We start from the raw sequence: 22,357 nt of genomic DNA on the forward strand, positions 1-22,357 counted from the left end.
CCTCACAGCCCAATCCTGAGCTGCCTGGTGCTTGGGGCTGCCACAGTATCCAGCATGCAACTAGGCAGCCACCACCAGCTCCTCAGGGGAGAGGGGATGTTTGTCCCCTTCCCCCAGGTAAGGGAAGTAGCCCTGCAGTGGGGCTACTCAATTCTTCAGCAGCTCTGGAGCTGCCGCAGAATTGGAGAATCCCGTGTCTGGCTGCAAGGCCGGACACAGGGCTCAGGATCCAGTGGAGCTTCACCCCCTCTCTCCCCCACTATGCCGCCCTGGAACGCCTCCCCGATGCCCCCACTCACTTCTCTGCCACCTGGTGCTCCAGGCTACCACCAGGTGGCAAATCACAAGCTTCCAACCAGCGCTGTCCAGCGAGGGCTTGCGCTGGGCCAGCTTTGGCATTCTGGCTGGTGCTAACCCTCACAAATATGCTTCATGGCACATCTGCGACAGAGTGCACTGGCGGAAAGCAAGCACACCGAACTCAGGATTGGGCTCTCAGTTTGCCCAGTAGAGTGGCACCAGGATGCAGGGGTTATGTGTGCTTCCTGAGGCACCTGGTGGGCCACTGTGAGCTGCAGGAAGCTGGGCTGGAGGGGCCCCCTTTGCACAGCACTAAGTTTTGCAGGCACCTGAATGCGCCCTGCAAGCAGCTCCACCCCCTCCCCTTGAGAGCCGCTTGCACAGCACATTCAGGCAAATGCAAAACTTGCACATCGCATTCATGCTCCTGCAAAACTTCTTGCTTTGCACTCCCTCTAGTTACACCACTGGGGAGGGCACTGAGCATACAACCCTATGCATGCCTACTCAGAAGTAAGTCCCATTCCATCCAATGCCTCTTACTCCCAGGAAAGCGCGCATTGGATTGCAGCCTAAGCAGGCGGCAAGCCTAGGAGGCGCCAGAGCTTCTGCACGTGCCGTCCGCGCAAGAGCAGAAGGGGAAGCAGAGCCTCAAGCTCGCGCCCGCCCTCTTGGCTCTTTTGTGCTCTCGGCCGCGATAGCTCCGCCCCTCCAGGAGAAAGCCCAGTGATTGGCGCAGCGGCGGGAGTGCTCCTCCAGGCTGTCCGTCAGGCTGGGAGAGGGCGACGATTGGAGGAGGCGGCATGCGTGGAGCCCTGCGCGCTGTGATTGGCCTGCCGGCGAGAGAGGGGCGGGTCTGCGCGTCTCACCTGTCCGAGGCGGTAGGCGCGCGCGGATTGGCTGAGCGCCGGGGGCGTGGCCGAGGCGGCCGTCTGGTCTGGGCCGGATGAGGCCGGGAACGGGAGGCCAAACAAAGATGGCGGCGCCTGAGGCGGCCGGGCCGGGCCTGGGGGTGACCGGCTGAGGCGCGTCTGTCGCAGCGAGCGAGCGAGCCGAGCATGTCGGGGCCCGACGAGCGGGAGCCCGGCGGCGGGGTGGCGGCTGCCGTCGTGGCGGCGGGGGCCGGGGGGGCGCTGGCGTTGGGGGAGGCGGCGGGGCCCGGCCCGGGGGGCGCGGAGGAGCCGGGGCCGCCGCTCGGGGCTGGCGGGGCGGGAGCGGGGGGAGGCGGCGGCGCCCGGCAGGGCCAGCCCGAGCCCGGCGGCGACCGAGACCGAGACCCCGACGCGCCGCCCAAGAAGCGCCTCAAGCTGCCGGGCGGGGCCGACGGGGGCGGCGTGAAGCTGGAGGAGCGGCTCTACTCGGTGCTCTGCTGCACCGTCTGCCTCGACCTGCCCAAGGCCTCCGTCTACCAGGTGCGTCTCCTCAGGCAGGCCTGGAACGGGCTCCTCGGGAAGAGGCCCCCGAAGGGCTGCGGCCCTGGCGGTGGCGTAGTTGGGGCGAAGCCCTTGCAGGCGCCTGGGCCCAGTCCTGTGCGTCTCTACTCAGGAGTAAACCCCATTATGGTCAGTGGGGCTTACTCTGTAGCAAGCGTGAAGAGGATCGCAGCCTGCAGGCACCCCCCACCTCCTCTCGGGAGCCATTCCTGGTGGCAAGCGGAAAACAGGCAGAACACGTTGCCCCCCAGCTAGAGGGGGTGTTTTGCCCTCTCCCCCTGCTAGAGGCGCCCTCTCTAACAGGGGTGGACAAAGCATTCCGCCTACAGAAAATGGCTCCGAAGGGGAGGTGGAGGGGCCCCTTGCACGGTGCCTGCTCAACTCAGTGCTTTGCCCCCACCTCTGGCTATGCCACTGGGTCCTGGCCACTGAGCTGTAGATGGGCCCCCTTTGCAATGCACTGAGTTTTGTTGGCATTGTGCAGGGGGCCCCTCCGGCTCCCCTTCGGAGACGTTCCGGGCAGGGGGCGCCTAGCCACAGAGCTGCACATCTCCTGTGCATCCAAAAACACACCTGTCAGGAAACGATGGGAAGCCCCAGCCAGAATCATTTTGGACTTCTTAACTTTTCCAGGCAGTTCAGTCTCAGGACAAGGTCATTCAGCCACCCCCTTGATAAAATCATAGTCATGACATGAAACGAAGAATAACAACGGCCTGAAAAGACGCTCCGACAGTGATCATTCGCCTTTATTTGTGTATATATCGATAATATCGATGCTCACTTTTTATGTTTACAGTTGGGGGTGCAGGGGTAAATAGAATGCCAGATGCAGGTGAGTGGCAGAGAGATGCAAGTATCTTGTGGTCTTGTGTGTCCCCTGGGGCATTTGGTGGACCACTGTGTGATACAGGGACTAGTTAGGCCTCCTTTGGCCTGATCCAGGGGGCTCGTCTTATGTTCTTACAGTTGCATGTTGATATATTACTTTGTAATTTTATATATATAATCATGCTTGCCGGCAGCTGCAGCCAAATCTTGGCCAAATTGTGGCTGCCACCATGGTCATCCCCACTGCCACTGCCATCTTGGGGCAGTCTCTCAGATGCCCCTGTGTAGCCTGGCACCCGGGCCACCTCCCCCCCCCGCCCCAGCCACCACCTTCATATGCCGCTGGTTCCGTTTATTATCTTGTTTCAGACTTATAATGCTTGTCAGGTTAGGTTAGGAGCTTGTAAAAATGTTTTTTTCCAAAGTGCTTGAACTGGAGGAGAGAAGTGCTTCTCTTTAGCACTTTCCATTAAGAAAGTGCTTTTTTTCTTTTAACATGGATAACTTACTTTTCAAATATCTCATTACACTAATACTTCGCGAATTTGAAATGAAGATGGTGGTGTGGGAGTGTTCTAGCCCCTGTTATGACTTCCAAGTACAGAACAATCCTGGCATGGCAGGCATCTGAATTGGTAAATTTGATGTTATGGGTGTAATTATGGCTATATGGTGCTAGTTGTACTGCTTTTGATTTATTTCCTGTACAGACCACATACTTGTATCTCAGCAGACCTTCTCTGATTTCCTTTGAATGTTTTTGTATTTATTTATATTTATATATTTGTATTTATGTCTGTTTCCTTCTTGGTTTGCTTTTATTTTCTAATATTTTATGTTTGTGTTTAATCTTTGTTGTGAGTCACTGTGGATCTGAAAGAAAGAAAGGCAGGGCACAGATCTGTTAAATATGCAGTGTATACTCCAGGTGTGGCTGTCTCTTACACCTGCACCCACATGCTGCACTGTTATATGCAGAAGTCCCTATTGTGATGGTGGTTGCTGTGAACTGGCAGTAATTCTCTGGTCCTGCTTGTAAAGACTCCTCTCCTATGACCTTCTGTTTAGCTTTGACCTTTCTCTTTATCAGGCATGGAAACAGGATAGACCTTTGCCTTTCTTTCTTTCTTTCCTGAGCCTACTGCTTTCTGGTTCAGTCCTTCCTTGTATTGGGCTTTCTTGCTGACAGATTCAGCTGTTCACTCCCTCGTTCCCACCAGCATAACTTTCCTTGTACGGAGTGTTGGCTTAAGAGAGGCTGGGTCCAGGATACAGTATATTGCTTTGACTTTCCTCCCCATTCTCCCCATCAGTATTTTATCAGATTCTTGATAGGGTTGTAAAGAATAAACCAGAAGTGAGCCATTGTGTAACTCACTTTGCCTATCCCCTCATGGTAGAGCCTGTGCTCTGGTAGCCTTGAAATCAGGTTCAGGATCATCCTCTGTAGTAATGATTATATTACCATCCTGTGGTAATGTTGCACAGAGTGCTGGATGGGACCACCCACCCAGTCCACATACCCATCTGCTGTGTTTTGGTAAGATTCTTATATAAGATTACCCATGAGATCCAACCTCTTGGGTATCTCTTTGCACTGTTTGTGAGTTTGAGTGAGTCTTGAAAGGAAGAATGGCAATTGTGACTAGGATTTGGGGGTGCAGGAGGACCTGATCTATTAGCTGACTGTCACATTGTATAGCAATTTCAGTCACTAATCCAAATAATTCATGTGCTTATATAGCGAAGCAGAATTGAATCTTCCCCTTGCCACAGGATTATAGTTACAGTCTCGCCTCATAACACTGGGACTTCATTCTCACTTCTCAATATATCTCTCCTCTTTTTAAGTTCTATCCTGCCTCTGAGGATATGCTAGCCAAGTACTATGTAAGTGAGAAAATCCAGTAGTCCCTCTTTAGAATGCATGGAATGTTCAGACTTGGCTGCTAGATACTTGACAGCTAGACATATATGAGTCCTATTCATATGCAGATGTGAAAGAGGGAATAGCCAAAAGAGAAGCAGGGACCATCCCTTAATATCAGAATATCTTGCTCACAAGGAAGTCTAATGCAGAGGTGTCAAACTTGTTTCATACAGAGGGCCAAAGTTAGCATTCAGTTCTCCTGCTGAGGGCCAGAAGTGATGTCATTAAGCAGAAAGTGACATCATTAAGCAGCTAATGACCAGAAGCCAGACCTTGTTCTCATATAGAAACTCATTAACTGCAAATGACAGAAGAGAAAATCAAGAAAAATCGTGATCATATTTCAAGATTTGGGAAAGCCCAATTTTCATATGGGCTGCCTTTTCAGCAACACCTCAGCAGCTGAGAGACTGAGGGCCGGAAAAAACCTGGGGGCTGCATTTGGCCCCTGGGCCTTATGTTTGACACTCCTGGTCTAATATCTAGTGCTAACTGGTTATCATATCTTGCCCTGGCGACCGAGAGGAGTGTGTTCCTTATGCCCATTTTGTTGCAGCCACCTGGAGGGTCTCTGTATTCAGGCACTTGTATCTGCGCATTGGCAGGAAGAACACTGTAGTGACATGGGGTAGTCCACCAGACTCAGAGCGGTTGTCCTACTACCATTCTATAAATCACTTTCCTGAGCATCGACATGCTCTCTTCTTGCCCAAGTAGTGAATAGTTCCTTTCTCCATCACTACTCCAGTGAATTCCTGCAAGCGTTTCAGGGCAGAGAAGCCACAGAGGGCTCCGCTGGCAAACAAACAAGTTGACAATCAAATGGACTTCTGTCCAGCAGTGCCCTGGATGACAGCTGCCTTACTGCATGAATGCAGTGTGTTCTCTCCTTTCCTCCCCCCCCCATTTGTGTTGAACGGGAACTTGAGCTGAAAGAAGCCAAGTGAGAACCAAAAGCGCAGAACATGTGATGGCAGCATGTGACTTGCTTTAGTTAAGTCCCTAAATGCAAAGGTCATTGCCTTGGTGATGATACACTTGGTGATTGTGCCCTAGTCATCTCTGCATCACACTCTGTGTCTGCCATTAAGTTGGGTTACCCTTCATTTGTTGCTGAAATAAAGGGCAGGAATTGAATGTTTTTTTCTTTTAGAAAACTCATTGTTAAATATTACCAGCATTAAAAGAGGCACTGACACAGTGAAGAGAAACTGTTGGCAAGTCTGTGAGAAGCACGCAGCTCTTGAGTCAATACTGATAATGGAAACATTTTCTGCTAATGCAGCACCTGTGTTTGCCCCATCTGGTGTGAGACTGTGCATAAGGTGACAGTTCTCTTAACTTCAATCAGTTCAAAATACAGCTGCACATTGTCTTATCGGGTGTGAAGAGATGTGCCTGTGTTTGGCCTGTTTTGCACCAGTTTGCTTCCAGATCCAAGTCATGGTGCTGGTTTCAGTTGGAAAGCCATGCATGGTCTCAGACCCAGAAGACCGCCTCTCCCCATTGGCAGTCTAGTGACCAGGCAATTCTTTCCTTCCTGCCTTTGCAGCAGTTCAGGATGGTAACAGTGAGAAGCAGGACCCTTACCATCAAGCCTCCAGTTCTTTGGAACCTCCAACTCAAAGAGGTTAGGAAAGGAGCCCCTCTGCTGACTTTCTGGTCAGCTGCAAAACCTTGCCACTTTTTAGGCAGGTGTGCAGCTAATCTGGATTTTTTCCTTTGGTTACACTGATCGTTTCTTCCTTGTCTTTATTTCCAGATGTGTTTGCATTTAATTATAAACTGCTTTAAACTATCTTTGAATTTGGTTATTATGAGTATTTTAAACAAATAAAAAAGAGTTGCTTATTTTATTTGTTACACCTTACTGTAGTTTGAGCCTCAGAATTTATCTGTAGATCTGTAAAATCTGTTGATTCTGCTTAATTGGCAAAGCAAGTAAAAGCTGTTATTTTCTCCCATGTTACAGGGTTGGGAACTTGAGTAGCAGAGAACAGTGGCTATTACGAAGGGGACATTAAAGAGTGAGGATAGATTGCTTCTTATCCTTACCAAAGGAAACAGGCCTTGAAAAAATACTCACTTGTCACTGCTTTTGAAGAAGCTACAGATTTGAGTGGAGGGAGGGTCCCTTGGAGCTCTCAGTGGCTAGCAAGCTCTCATCTGCATCTAGGATGATGAGAAAATGACATGGGTCTTGTTGACCATCATTTCAATAATCCATGGAGGCCTTTGTCTATGTGAATTTGATGTGAGGAGCATTGTATGAAAAAGACTGATGGTGCTTGGCTGCTTTTTCTAGTATGCAGCGGCTTGCATTTAAGGCACGTTCATACAGTTAAGTTTTGAATTCAGTCTTGGGGCTTGAAGAAGGGTGACTTGGAACCACTTACTATTAGTTTGAGCCTTCTAGGCTGCCGGAGGATTTTTGTGATGGGGCTTATTCTTAGGTTCCTCTTTGGGTGGTATTGCAGAATCCTGATTCCTGCTAATGAGCAGTCATACCCACTTTGTATGCAGTATTCTTGCACTCAAGAAGTAGTTTCTGGAGGAATGTGTTAATAGGAATGGTATTTTGCTGTCCAATAAGCATGCTATATTTACCTTAATAGTAATTTGTATACCACTCTTCAACAAATGGTTCCCTGTCCCAAAAGGGCTAAAAAAAATGCAAACCACCAGCCAACAGCTACTAGAAAAGACACTGTGTTGGGGTGAAGAGGGACAGTTTACTCTCCCCCTGCTAAATATAAGAGGAGCACCAATTTAAGAAGTGCCACTTTGCCCAGTTAGCGTGTTAAGTCCCATTTGTGCTTTTGTTTGGATGTAGCACCAGCAGTGTCTTTTCTAGTGGCTGTCTGCTGGTGTTGCATCTTTTTAGATTGTGAGCCCTTTTGGGACAGGGAGCCATTAGATATTTGATTTTCTCTGTAAACCGCTTTGTGAACTTTTTGTTGAAAAGCGGTATATAAATACTGTTGTTGTTGTTGTAGGAGATCTGTTAGACTCTTAACACAACTATACAGGGGATACAGAGTACCCTTGGAAGACTGCTTTGTGAAGAAATGGCATGCTTGCTTGGTTAGCCTTTCTGTAGCAGCAAACTGATTAGTTTTCTTGTGACTTACAGGTCTCCTGCAAGAAAGGTCCTGTTTCTTTCCCTATGGTTCTTGTATGTTGTAGTTTAAGTACACTAGGGACACACACACACACCCCCACACTGGTTTGGCAACCTGGAGGGCTTTGACTCTGTTTTCCTTCAGCTCAGTCACATTTGTTCCTAGAGTCTATGGCTTTTGCATGATCATCCCAAATAGGAACATCGCCTATATGGTAATGCAGGAATCCTGGTTTACAGATGATCTGCTGACATAGTAACTTGGAAGAGGTGAACATCCAGGCAGAATGCAGCAGTTCTTCAGGAACCAGTTTTGAATACATATGTTCATCACTGATGATAATCAGTAACATGTAAATGTATAGTACTATATAGGTAAAATGGCCATAGAGGGTGTGGCGCAATAGGAGCTGAAGAGAGGAAGGAGGTTATACTATGCAAGAATTTTCCTTCAGAGTATAGCTTAGTTCAAAAGTGACAGCTCACAAAAAGGAAGGGTTGTCACAAACAGGAAGGGTTGTACCTTGAGAATATAAACTGAGTAATTGCAGGGTACAGTGTTGGCAACCTAGTATGCTGTGAACATTTAGGACAGGCTGATTTTCCGATAGAGCCCAGAAGTCATAAACTTGTATGTAATATTTAGCATTTATATAATACTGTACTTTAGAAATTAAGTACTTTGTAATCTTGTTTACCTTCACAACCACCTTATAAGTTGCATTTTTCATTTTATAGGCCAAACAACTGAGGCAAAGAAACTGACGTCCATGACTAAGCACAGACTTCAGCTGATGTCTAAATCTAGCGCACTGGACCAGCCAGTCCATAACTTGTGGTCACTGCTGACTCCTCCCCTCCTGAAAGTTTTCATATACTAAATTGAGGGAAAGGAGGCAGATCTCTCCTATATTGTGCTTTTGAACAGATAAAAGCTTCAAAGGCATCTGTTAGATTTCTCCTCAGTGCTTCATGGGAATACATTTCTCAGTTATTGCACTGAGCTTGAAACTGACAGAAGCATCATGACAGGAAAGCCCCTTTGGTTCCCTCTGACTGGAGAAGGGTTTCTTGTGGCAGTGAGTGGGCTTTTGCTTGTGGTGAAGGAACTTGTAGAGGCCTATCTCCAAAGGCTGGGGTTCTGTTTGACTGCTCTTGCTTTTCCACTCTGCCTTGCTGTCAGTCCAGTTGACTTTCAGAAAGCCCCTGAAAGGTCTCGCCTGCTACCAGGAACTACTGTAATTTTACACTGAGTATCTTCAGGGGAATGTATCTTAGCAGGTGCATATCCTTGGCATTCCTTTCTTTGCCTCATGTTCTGATTAGGTAGTGCTGTTACTGTTCTTGGCACAGTGCAACTAGATCTGTGCCTTTGGAGTGGATCTTTTTGCCCATTTCCCTCCCTGTACTTAGTGTTGCTGGCCCAACTCCTTTGGCTTTTGATCTTTTTTCATGGTGGTCCAAAACTTTACAAGAACTGGATATACAAAGAGGAATAATTAAGGACTATGGCCTTAAGACAGAATATTTCTGACTTGGTTTTCTTTATTCATGACACTTGTATCCATTTCTTCCTTGTAGTTTAGTCTCTGCATCCTGTCCTGTGGGGTAGTTTGGTCTGAGAGAAGGGAACTTACTCAAAGCAATTAAGGGAGACTTGGAGTTTGTTTTCTCAACCTAGAGTCCCCTGGCTGCTTTCTGGCCTACAACTCACTTACCCAGTGCCACTGTGATGTCAATTGCTGCCTGACTCTGTTAGTGACGCCATCCTGGATGACTTGCTAGTTGAAATGCCAGACATGTCTGTATTACACTTGATCCTCTGTGGCCTTTTTAGGAGGACCCCAGTTCACTATCCGCTACTGCCTCAGAAAGGTCTTAGCTGGTGCCTCTTTCCCAGCTGTTTCTTTCAAAACTCTTGGGCAGATGTCATCAGACCTGCTGCTTAAAATTGCCCAGGAATATAGTGAGCCACTTTCTCTCGGTGTGTGGTGTACTACTTGTTTCAATACTGCTTTTCACAAGCAGGGTGAGATAGCGACGAGCCATTGGTATTTGGTTTTTATTTATTTAATGGGAGGGGGTGCATGAGTAATGACTGTGACTGCATCTGCTGACACTAGGCCACCTATATCATCTTCCTAGTACCCTTTTAAGCCATTTCTGCCCAACGTTGCATATATGCAACAGGAACCAAATGTGTACAACTGTGGGCCTGGCAAAAATGGGTTAAAGTGATTATTATTGTAAATTTTGAATAAAAAGACAGCACTGCTTTCTGCACTTCTCACTTTGGAAGACACTGAAATCCCCAAAAAATAAAACTGTTTTCTCCCATCTCTAGCAATTGGTATCACAACTGTATTTTTCACAGAACCTATTTTGTGTTTAAATATACTGATATGCTTATGAGTTTAGGTGGCTGCTTTTCCATCTCTTGCTGTTGAGCTCTGTTTTGAATTCTACTCCAGTACATAGAATGTTTGTTCTGCTCTTAAATCTACTGGAAGGTGTTGCACGTCCTGCTTTTGAGTAGCTACGGCCATCTTGTATTAGTGTTTTCCAACACACAGTGAACTTCAAAAGAAGAAATTTCTCAAAAATCAGGGGACTAATAAAAAAAACTGAATGGGAAAGTCAGGAAGATCAAATCTCTCCATAGTCCATGGAGCTTATTTAAAATCACAAAAACAAACTCTGCTAGAATGTATACCACCAAGGAGGAAGAGCGTGGTTCACAAATGGGGTCAAGGAAGCTATATAGAAGGCAGGAAGCCTTCTTCAGAAAAAGAGAATATTTTCTAAATGAAGGCATGATTAATAATCTATGGAATTCACTGCTGTAAGATGTGAGGATGACTGCTAACATAAATGGCTTTGAAAGAGGCTTAGACAAATTCATGAAAGATAGGTCTGGCGGTGCTACTAATGACCGTGGTTAGCTACTTCAAGGTCCAGAGGCACACTGCTTCTGAATGCTAGTTGTGGAGGGAACTTCCCAGAACATGCAACTTCCCAGAGACCTAGTGGAAAATGGGGACTTCTGGCCTGATCAAACAAGGCTCTTAGGTTCTGTTCTGTTCTTTAGATGTTGCCTCTTTGGTATTTTACTTCAGCAGAGCTGTTGATCCTCAACTCAGGATTCGTGCAGGTGGTGGGTGGCTGTCTAAGAAAATGCCTGCCTGATTTGGTTCTCCCAGCCTTTCCTAACCGTGAGGTCCAAGATACTGTAGGAAGAGTAATGGAATATTGAGAAGGTGGCTTGAGTGCAAATGATCAGATGATGTATGGCTCCTGAATGAAGTGGATACAGTGCAGACATTTTTCCCTGCCACCATTTTGTCAGCTGGATCTTGTTTCACAGAGCTTTTCTGTATGGTTAGTGGATTGTTGCAGAAGGAGAGCCACTCAGCTGTATTGTTGAGCAGGAGAATGTTTACAAAGCATGTAAGGTTGTAGCTGGTTTCTTAATTCTTTGTCTGAAGGAGAGGTCTCTACAGATCAAAAGTTTTGTCCTGTACCAATACAAGGTATCCAGTAAGAGTTGCTGTATTCTAACAGGCCCCTGTTAGAATAGCTTAGAGCCAAATCACACATTATGCTAAATGCATACTTAAAAAGTGTCTTTTTAAAGTGACTAGGTGTTGAAAGGCTTTTGGACTTTGTCTTTGCCCACCCCCATGTTTTAAATAAGGGAACAAGCTTCCAGTGGCTTTCAGTTAAAACATTTTTCTATTTAATGTAGCTTGCAGGGAATGAAATTGATAACAGAATGACATCATGGGCAAAGTTCTAATGCCCTTCCTACCACTGTTCTGCTTCATTTCAGAGAGAACACTGCTTTAAAGGGCTTTATTGAGCAAAATGGTTTTGAAAACCTTGTCTGGAGAAGAAGCATCACAGAGACAACATGAAGTTTTGAGGGAAAAGCAGGGATGGAGCCATTAATAAAAATAAGCTAACGAAAATTCAAAAATAGTGTGGGGTGGAGCAAACCTTTTCTAGTCCTTTCTAGAGGCTTCTCTGAAGTTCTAGTTTTCCTTTTCCCACAGTGTACAAATGGCCACTTGATGTGTGCTGGATGTTTCATTCACCTGCTGGCAGATGCCCGGCTGAAGGAGGAGCAGGCAACGTGTCCCAATTGTCGCTGTGAGATCAGCAAGAGTTTGTGCTGCCGAAATCTGGCTGTAGAAAAAGCAGTGAGTGAACTGCCATCGGAGTGTGGTTTCTGCATGCGCCAGTTTCCTCGTTCACTTCTGGAGAGACACCAGAAAGAAGAATGCCAGGACAGGTAAACAGCTTCATTTGATGCATGTTTGCACACCACAGTTGATTCTGAGTCTGATTATTGCAGCATTAGCAGACTGAAATGAGATCTTGGACTGGTGTTGCCAGAAAAATGGGGTGTTGCATCTAGTGGTGGAATTGGATTCTGTGGTGGTTACTCTAGCACAGCAGGGGTGAGGGGAATAAATCTTACTCTGGCTGGAAGACTGCAGCGCTTGTTAGGAAGGGCCAATTTAATGTAAGTACCTGCAGGGTGGTGCATGCTGCTAATATCATGTTTTTATAGAAACTTATGGTATTTATGTATACTGTATATAGAATGCACTTGCTCCCGGTGTGGAAGGGATTGTCACTCCCGGATTGGCCTTTTCAGCCACACTAGACGCTGTGCCAGAACCACCTTTCAGAGCGCGATACCATAGTCTTTCGAGACTGAAGGTTGCCAATACAATATAGAATGCAGAGAGCAGTTCTGGTTGTCCTGTCTCCAAAAGGATACCTTTGAGTTGGACGTTGTGTCACAAAAATGGCAGCTCTTGTTGCAGTCCAGTGCTTGTTTGCTGTAAGGTGTGTTGAACACAGTGGGCCTTCCTAGGCATATTTACTTGGAAATGTTTTACTGCTGAATTAGAGGGTCTGGAGCATCTTCCTGAGAATGACCAAAGTCTGAGGTTTGTGCTTTTTAGGTTTTTCCTTAAAAGATGACTGAGGGGCAGAAGAAACTCATTAAAAATATAGATTGTGCAGATAGAGAGGAATATGGGGGAGGCATCCAGTGAAACTGACAGCAGGTTCCGGCCAGACCAAAGGAAGTGCTGCATTGTGCCATCCATTGCCTGTTGTTGCCTTCACGGATTGTAGTGTCCCTGACTTCGTTGGTTTTTACAAATTCTTCTGTTTAATGTAAATGTCTGTTATCCTTGCTAGCATATGGTAGATCTTTGATCTGATTTGACAAGGCAGTTTCTACGTGCTCTTAACTTATCTGTTCCACAATCTATCTGTGGGATAGTTTGAATGGCACATCTTTCTTTGAAAGTACCTGAGGGTCAGTTGTTTTACCATTGGAGAGTGCAAGGGAACTGCTGCTTCTGTCCTCCACAGTAGTGTGTTTCATGGATCTGAGACTGAACAGGCTCTTATTTCTAGATATCCAGATTGTTTTCTAGCCTCAAGTGGCACTTGGAACTTTCAGGTTTGCAGTGCCCTCCACAGACAAAACTCTTGTTTTTAGGTTGGTGTGCTGCTGAAATGAATTCAAGTCTTTTAGTACAGAAATCTTTGTTTATGTAGCATATGATAAGCTTTCGTGGCAAACTGGGAGCAGAGGCAGTGGTGATGGGAGGGGATGCTAAGGTCAGGCAGCCCTAAATGTCTGATGTTCTGTGGTACAATATTTTATTTGTGTGGAATTGACACAATTCCTCATCATCCCAATGAGTCACTACAACTCCGTCTTTTAACATGTATGGGGAGATGCTATAGCTGTGTAGGGCAGGGGGCAAAAAGCAGTACTTGGCAGGAATAAGGACCTGTCATTTATGGATCTTGAAGAGCAGTAATTCCAAGGCAGAGTTTCTCATACATCTTGGTCAGAGCTCTGATTGCCCTAAGTGTCCCTGTGCAGTGTGTGCTCTTGTGTTTTCTTTAGTGCTGCTATTCATTTTGAAGTTGTCCTCCTCTTGCAGGGTCACTCGGTGCAAGTACAAGAGGATCGGGTGTCCATGGCAAGGTCCTTTCCATGAGTTAACTGTACATGAAGCGGAGTGCACACACCCAACCAAGACGGGGAATGAACTGATGGAGATTCTGGATGAAATGGACCAAACACATAAAAAGGAGATGCAGCTATACAACAGCATCTTCAACCTTCTCAGCTTTGAGAAGATCGGCTATACAGGTAATTCTTGAGACTTGGTCAGGCTGTAGATAAAATGAGCAACTATGACTGCTGGTGTGTGTGTATTCCTTATCCCCCCCTCTCTCCACAAGTTGCTCTCAGTTTTCTGTTGATAAACTTGTTTCATTTATGCAATGTGCAGCAACTGTTTCTCTAGATCAGAAGAGCTGGACTTTGTAGAGCACATAGGGCTGCTACCCCAAGTGATCATGCCAAGGAACCTGTCTGTATGCTTGGGAGCTCAGGTCTAAGGGTAGAACAGGGTGGTGGGCCTGTGTTACAGACATTGACCCTGGGAAAAGAAGTGGTGGGGATCTTCAACCTCAAGGGCAGTCTACTGTTTCTGGTACTTGGGCTGCTTGCACAGAGGCTGTGCTCATGAGCAGGAACTGACTGGTTCTGTAGCACTCTTCCTCTGCTGATGGGTGTACCGGGCAGCATTGATGGCATATAGAAGGAGGACTCTTCCTAGTAGCAGGTAAGGTACTGTAGTGCATTGATGGATTGCCAGTCCTGGTTGTAGGACTTGGATGAAAACCAGTGTTGCTTCTGCTGCTTTGGGTTGTGTTTCTTTGATCTGGAGCCCTCTGATTCTCCATGGTTGGGAATCTGGCCTGTTAAGAAGCAGGATGCGCCCGAGTGTTTGGTTCTCTGAATAAAGATTCTTCCTGGTGGACTGAAGCACTGTGGCACTTTCAGTTTGGGACTTTTCTTCTGTAGTGGCTGTATGTAATCTCAAGTTAAAAATGGTCCATAATTTTCAGTGCCAAGTATTTCTGTCTTTGTGTTTCTGATCTAGTACACAAAGCTGCCAAGTGTGCATGTTTCCTAAGTGTGGGAACTATGAAAGTAACTTCTCAGGGTTGGGGGTTACCCTGGCAGAGCTAAATAGCTTTTACAGGCAAGCCTCTAATTCTACTGGTATGGATGCTGAAGTAGGTTTGAAACCCTGCTTTCGGAATGTGTGATGAACTGTTCACATCAATGGCTGTGGGGTTTATTGGGGATGGGAGGGAGAAGAGTTACTGAAAGCCACTTTCTCTTTGCCATAAATGTTCACCTTTCCTACAGGCAGAAACCTTGGATTTAACCTGCTGTCTCCGGCCATGGGGAGCAGCGAATTCTCCCCTTGGCCCAGCAGAAGTGCTGCAACCTGAAAGGATATAGTGCTTGTCCTAGCTGAGTTAGAGAAGGTGCTTAGAGCTTAAAAAGCAAAGCAGAATGGATTGCTGGTAAACTCGGGTCACGAAGCAAAGTGATCAACTGCCCTGCAGAGAAGTCCGTTGCTACTATGGGGCACCCTGTATAGCAGCCGCAAGTGAGGTGGCAAGTTGGACACCCTGATGGTGCTGGATATGAATAAAACAAGGGCTCTGCTGAGGAGCTAGGCAGTGCCCTCATGGCAGTGCTGAGGGGGCAGGGTGGAGTGGGCTCAACCTGCATTGGTTGACAGTTGGGTGCCAGGGATGGCTCTCGCCCATCCAGTGTTCCTGAACACTGTTCAGTCTCTGCCCGTGAGAGAAGAGGGTTAGAGATCCTTCCTCTGTTCTAGAAAGGAGATGGCCTCTAGCCAGAGAGGCAGTTGCTGCTTGACCTGGAAAGATCAAAAGTGCTGAGTCGGGCTGATTGTGTGGCTTGAATAACTCCATCGCCTCCTTTGTCCAGGTGTTGCTGCTGTGCCCTCCTAATGGTCCTCAGGAAACAGCGAAGAATGCATAAATGTGCACAGAGGTTCCCTGTCCCTGAGATTGTGCTGTGAAATTCCATGGGTTTTGTACACCAGACTTTAAAACACTGAGCCAACAGTCTTGATAAACTTGAACAAAACAAAATACTTCGTTGCAGTATGGACTCTACTGGAGAAGGGTTTTAAGAGAATGACAGTGGACTGTGCTAACACATTTGAGCCTAAAATTGAATAGAGCCTCAAATGATTCAGTGGACTATTCTGTGTCTATGTATCTAACCTGAGGATTTTTTTGCATGTTGTGAAAACTTGAAGGTGTGTCTTTCCCATGCCCTATTTCTGGTTTACATTTTGGTGATCCATAACTGCCTTGCTGCTCTACAGATCTGTATTGTTTAATACCAATAAAATAAAGGTGCAATATTACATGAACTGCATTGTCTGACTTGGTTTTTGTGCACCCCTCTGCTCGTGGGGACACCTGAGTAATGAATCCAGAACCAACTATCTTTCTCCTGCGATGCTGAATGATTACGTATCTGCCTCTCCTCCCTCTTGGTCTCCCAAGAGATCTTAAGATGGTACATGAGAGGCTTCCAACTTGCTGCTGGTGAGAGCTTGGCCTTGTAACTAAAGTCTGAATGTCAGAGCTGTGATGTGATTGTGCACTGCCAGCTAATGTTGGTGACTGATTAAGGAAATGCTCTTTATGCAGCATTCAGTTAGATCGTGCAAGGCACCACTGATGCAAGGAATTGACACGAAGATGGAAGAGTCTTCAGCGATGACAACACCTTCATCATCCTCTGGACAAACGGATGTGGGATGAAAATCCTTGTGCTGCCAGACATCGCCCCTTCTTGAACGTTGATTCCCAGTTTGGTTACGGCGTCACTGCCTCCTTCATGCCAAAAGCACTGTGGCACCAGATGGGCTGTTGCAGTTGCAATAACCATATTTGAGCTTCACCGCAGCTGCGTGCTCTCTTCACAAAGCTTTAGCAATAATGAAACTGTGTAGTGTTTAAGTGATAAAATGCATTGATTTTTTTATCTCCTTCTCTCCTCTTCCCTGCTCCCCTTCCCTTCAAGAAGCCAAGTTGCTTCTTCCCCTAACTAGCTCTGAATGGCTACTCTCACCCTTGTTGTCTCCTTGCATCCTGGCAAAGAAGGCCCCACACAGTAGCTACAGGTAACTTGAGCTTTGTTTTTTCCTGCTGCCAACTTCTTTGGTTTAATTGGTGGTTTTCCCTTTCTTCCACCCCCCATCCCCGTCTTCTTGCTCTTTTGCAGAGGTTCAGTTCCGTCCTTACCGAACAGATGACTTCATCACACGCCTCTACTATGAAACGCCAAGGTTCACGGTGCTGAACCAGACCTGGGTATTAAAGGCCCGGGTGAACGATTCGGAGCGCAATCCTAACCTGTCATGTAAGCGGACCCTCTCCTTCCAGCTCATTCTCAAGAGCAAGATCAACTCCCCCATGGAGTGCTCCTTCCTGCTGCTCAAGGGACCTTACGACGACGTGAAAATCAACCCTGTGATCTATCACTTTGTCTTTACCAACGAGAACAACGAAACAGACTATGTGCCGCTCCCCATCATAGACTCCGTGGAATGTAACAAATTGCTGGCAGCCAAGAACATCAACTTGCGCCTGTTTATATTCCAGATACAGAAGTAAGCATATGCAAAATTGGCTTTTCCAGGAGTGACCGAGAGAGCGAGAGCACCACTGAACCAGAGTTACCTCGTATGGCTGCCTCGGCCCCTTCGTGATTCCACAGTTTGATTATTTTAAAAAGAACATTTTTGCATGTGTGGTATACAGCAGCTTTGAGCGGTTGCTGCCTTCCTGCCTCTCTTCATCTGCCTGCCAGGAATAGGCAATTGGGGAGTTGCCTTGATGCAGGGTACTGGTGAGGCCTGGGAGTGTTGGGAGGGAAGCTGGCACCACCACTCAATACATTGTGAAAAAGGCTGCATTTGTGTCCATAATTATGTGTATGATCTCCATGATGTCAAGGTGGTTGGGTAGAGGGCACTAAGACCCTTGTTATATCCTGCCCTGGTGGGTAGTGTTCTGCCTTGATAGCAAAAAGCATTGCATAGAATCTGAAAGTGATGGGTTCTGTCTTTATTTTATTCAAATAAAATTAATGTGGGATGCTTAAGTAGACAGGACACCTTTGGGGACCCCAAGCAAAAGAATTTAGGCAGGCTGCTTTAGCCTGACTAAAATGCTTCATTTCAAGGGTAGCAATTTTTTAGAGGGAAAAGAAGCTGCATACCAGGTGCCTTGTCGCATGAACAAGCAACAAGGCACCACATTCTTCCACATGTGTACCATTCATCCAGAGCTTTCCCCTTCCCAGCTTTTCACTGTGGCTGTATTGGTGGCTGATGTACTTTATAGAGGCATTTGAAAGTCATGGTTCTGGGAGGCTAATGACAAATGGGTCACTAAAAGTTGCTAGTTCTTCTTCCTAGCAGGATTCTACACCCCTGATGTGGCTTGTGTTGCACTTCATAAGAGAACTACACGATCTCCTTTTGCAGGTGCCGACATTGCCCTATTTGTCCTGTTCTCTTCACCCCTCCACTAACAGGCTTGATATCTGACAGACTAGACAGGAACCTACATGGAACCAACCCAAATCAGGGCAGACTTCTCGGAATGCAGGGTGATATTCTGTCCGTCTTGGGAATTTTCCCAGTATTTTAAAAATCTTGTGGAAATGATTTGCAGGTCTCCTAATTATGCAATTTTACAATGTGATTTTATGTATGTAAAAAAGTATATATAATAAAGCAGGTTTATGGATGGGGTAGTGGGCCGTTCACCAAATTTCAACAAGATCTACAGGGATATTTTGCTCAATGCTTGTAAGCCTATTTTAAATTGTGAGGGAATTGGTGGTTGATGAAGACTGTATCATGAGGAACTTGCATGCTAGACTGTGCATTCAAGATTATTCCTTTCCTTTCAACCCTCCATCCTCATCCCACATTTTTTTTTAAAGGAAGCTATGTTTGGCAATGTAGACTTTATTTGGACTAACTGGATCAGGTATGTTTTTATAAAATGCATGAGAATATGTCCCAAGTGCTGTCCTCACTGGGATCTTGTGCCACTCGGTGGTAATGCAGTCAGCTTCTGTCCCTGGCTTTCATGTTTCCTCCTTTTCCTTTAACCCCCTGATAATCTTAACACTGATGGTTAACAAATGTTCTTAGAAACAGGAGTGAGTCTGTGATGCCCCTAGAAGATCTGCATAACTTGTGACCCACCAAGCCAAACACAGCCCTACAGCCATGTGGCGTTTTTGAATCCCTGTAGTTGCTTTGTGCGCCACCCACCTGTTTTGGCCATCCCAGACAGGGCAGCAAAAGCTTCTAATGTGTACTTATACGTCATTGATGGGCTGCAGCTTGTGAAAGTGCAGGTCTGGAACAGGAGTATGTCTTAGCCTGTCTCTAGAAGAAGCAAATTGTGCTTGGCATTTCTGCAAGGAAGTTGGCTCACAAAGCTGATCACTAAAGAGTTGGTGGAAAACATCAGCTGCTGGGGCAAGTGGGCTTTTATAGCCAGCTCCACTTGAGTGGCTGCCCATCAAGGCCTGTGCTGTGTTTAGCCTTGGAAGCTTGAGGATAAAATTACTTCTGTTCTTGAGTGGGGTCTGTCAAGTATCCTGACTCCAATAGTAAGCTGTTCCCCTTCTGATGCTCACTTGCTGGTGTGCTCTGGTACCATTTTTTAAAGATCCTAGTGACTAATGAATAATCAAGAGTTTTAGTTTAGATAGAACTGCACATATTTTTGCTCTTGATATACTGGCCTTTGTAATCTGCCTGCCTGAGGTGTTTAATGTCATCTACATTCGCTCCTGATCTCCACAAATCCAGGCATTTTTTGAGATCCGGGGGCCTGCAAATGGGCCTTTCTCAAAATGCTGGATGAAGGTCGGCATACTTTCAAGTAGCTCACAGCAAGAATTTCCCAGGTAAAGCTATTTTCCTTGTATTGGCAAAGCCAGTGCTGAGCACTTCCCATGTGTGTCGATGAGAAGAGACATGCCTGTGGGTTGAGCACACAAAAGCACAATGGGGAAGGCTTCAGTCTGTCCAGATGTGGATGGCAGAGAGCCTACAGCAGATGAAAGGATCCTTTTTCTAATGAGCAAGGATTTCATGGCCTTGTTCTTGAGGTTGCCATCTTAATGCAGAGAGCCTGACATTCGCTTCTCACTTAATCCTTCAATGGAAGCCAGTTCGGCTGTTGCCTGACATATGAAAATTGAATCCTTCTGTATCCCACCCACTTATGGTAGGAGCTCAGGAAAACTGTGTGCCAGACATCTTGCTTATAAAAAAAAAGCATCCATATTACTATAGAGCTTCGCACTATAGTTTTGGAAAGGTCTCATTGGCCTGACAGCTTGCTATTGCTGCTCACTTCCTAGCGTGTGCTGCAACTGAGCGGCACAGTCTTCGTTTAGATCCTTCTTGTTCCCCAGACGGAAATCATTTGGGACAGGGTGGCTGCCAATTCATTTTCTTAAGTGTCTGAAAGGGCACCTGTGCAAGTTAAGCAGGAAGGATGCACAGCATCATTTTGCAGATCTTTGGCTGTCTCCAAACTGGAGTTGGAGATCTCCCCTCTGTCTCCAGATCCTACTGGAAAGTATCCTTTCACTCATTCTTTTGCTGAATGGTTAGTCAGCCATCTCACTGGATCCAGTTTGGACAAACCTCTTTCATTGGATCATCTTTGTGCCAGCCGCTTTTAAGACATTGGCTTCTTGGTTCAGTACCTGCTGGTTGAAACTGACCTTAGCAGACTGTCAGCTCCTCACTACTTAATCTGGAAAGGAGAAATTTTGTCTGTCTTAATTTTGGAGGCAGTAGAATCACTAAAATTTTCTGTGTGGTGACCAGGGGGCAACACAACCTGGGCATGATTGCATTCAGCAACTCTTTCCCTCCAGGAAGAATGGGTGGTTTTGTTTTTCTCTTATTTCTGTTGATGAAAAGGCTGCAGGGCTCTCGACAGCAACCGTGTATTGCAACACCAGCATGGCTCACAAAGAAGTGCAAGGCCTCTTTTCCGCAAAGACCAAACTGCTTGCTGTTCTTGTTGATCCGCCATGTAAGAGTGCTGGCACAATTCATGCTTCTGCAGCTGGCATTGGATGGTGACAAGCTGAGCGCTAGAAGATGATGCCAATGAGGTTGCTTTGGGTAAAGTGCAGTTGCTCTGGTTTTGATCATGGTGGCAAAGTTGCAGTCAGCCTCCTTCCAGACGTGGCTTAGGTTTTCATGGAATCTGCTTGTCAGTACATAGAGTCAGGCTTCCTATCCAGACATTTGACAGAGGGGTTTCTGCAGTGTTGGCTTTTCCTTTTGAACCAAGTAGTTTAGTAACTGATATCTCCATGCAACTGGTCCTTGTCTTGTGAAAGGCTAGCTTAGAAGTCACCAGTTCACAGTAGTTTGTGTTGACTCTCTTTTCCTTTTCCTAAATTACAAAGAAGCACTTCAGACACTGACCACTGATAAGGGCAGTGATGGTTATAAAAGTATGGTGGGGAAGGGGTTATAAAGTGACACAGTAGCAAATTGTCCTTGTGTCCATGACTGCCTGGGCATGGTCTTTTTGGCTATTGCTAACTCTGGAAGCTGAGTACCAGTTATTTGCAGACATCTTCCCTGTACTGGTGAATCTAGTTCCTTTGGCAGTGAGGAGGGCCGCTCTTGGCTACTACCCTGTACCCTAGCGAAGGATGAGCATTTTGGAGGTGGAAGCTGAGCATGTTCAGTACCTTCAGAGTTGGCCAGAACTTGACTTTTGCAAGAGCCAATTGTTTAGGCCTGCTGCCCTGTTGAAAATCATTTGTATAATTGGGCCACCCTGAGCGCCACTGCCAGCCATGCTATTCCTTTTCTGCTTTCATTCTCATTCTTCCTCCTCACCAACCCCTTTTCTTAGGGTGCCCTGACCTTACTATGGGACTCTGTCCAACTTCTACTTGGTAGCTGAGCCTTACCTGTCTAGTTCTGTGCTAGACACCTGAAGATTGTAGCATGCTTCTCCATGCCAGGACCTGAAGACTGGCAGACCACAAATCTCCTTGCAGTGTTCACTGTGGGCAATTTAACTAGCGAATGTAGAATTTAAAATAATTTAAAGAAAATTAATGGTTTGTTGGCAAGACAGTATATGTCCTTTGTACTTGGCCTGATTTTCATTATTTGTGTTCCTGTTACTTTTGTTAGGGAGAAGTTTTCTCTGTAGGACCTTGGAATCAAGACCTTTGAAATGAGGGGAAAATGGGCATTGGGTGGGTTTGTTTCCAGGCTCATTGGCATTGCAGAGCGGCAGCCACCACCTTTTCCTGCTGGCTAGAGAGACCTGGGACAAGAACCACAGCAGAAGAATGGCTGCTCTAGTGTAACTGCTGGGGTGCCTGACCATCAACATCTGCTGCTGCTGTTCCACTACATGTCTTCCCCATTTTTGTAAGCACTAAACATATACCCAAATGGCTTTTAAAATGAGGAATGGTTTTAATGTTGTTGACAACGATTTTTTCTGTTCCTTTGTGGTCTGCGTTTGTTTGAAGTTCTTGTATGTAATGTAGTTTAAAAAAAAAATTGCCAAATCATGCTGTCTCTCCGTGTGGGTGTGTGTGGGTGTGTGCTTGACCAAAACTTCACTACTTTCCAGAACATCAGTGATGATGAACTTAGCCTTCCCAAGGGTACATTCAGGTCTGTTTGTTGCACAGGTTATACAGGACAGATGCTGACCTCTGATGCAGAGCAGTCTTCTGGAAAAACAGGTTTCTTGGCCTCGCATTCTCTGGCA

At 46.3% G+C, this 22,357-nt stretch overlaps 1 protein-coding gene across 1 annotated transcript; it reads left to right on the forward strand.

Annotated features, from left to right (window-relative positions):
* The first annotated feature begins 1,232 nt into the window (after window positions 1-1,232).
* ZFTRAF1 (zinc finger TRAF-type containing 1) lies at window positions 1,233-22,154 on the forward strand. The gene is made up of 4 exons (XM_066626419.1): window positions 1,233-1,712; window positions 11,668-11,906; window positions 13,591-13,802; window positions 16,782-22,154. The coding sequence occupies exons 1-4, from the start codon at window positions 1,359-1,361 to the stop codon at window positions 17,171-17,173; spliced, it is 1,197 nt and encodes a 398-aa protein (XP_066482516.1). The 5' UTR covers window positions 1,233-1,358; the 3' UTR covers window positions 17,174-22,154.
* Window positions 22,155-22,357: the final 203 nt, after the last annotated feature.

Source organism: Tiliqua scincoides, chromosome 4 (genome assembly GCF_035046505.1).
Source record: "Tiliqua scincoides isolate rTilSci1 chromosome 4, rTilSci1.hap2, whole genome shotgun sequence".
Lineage (NCBI taxonomy): Eukaryota > Metazoa > Chordata > Lepidosauria > Squamata > Scincidae > Tiliqua > Tiliqua scincoides.

Bases quoted from the DNA above. Each gene is read 5' to 3' on its own strand.
- ZFTRAF1 (XM_066626419.1), top strand. From the start codon at position 1,359: ATGTCGGGGCCCGACGAGCGGGAGCCCGGCGGCGGGGTGGCGGCTGCC. The intron at 1,713-11,667 runs GTGCGTCTCCTC...CTTTTCCCACAG, and splicing joins CCAAGGCCTCCGTCTACCAG to TGTACAAATGGCCACTTGAT. The intron at 11,907-13,590 runs GTAAACAGCTTC...CTCCTCTTGCAG, and splicing joins AAAGAAGAATGCCAGGACAG to GGTCACTCGGTGCAAGTACA.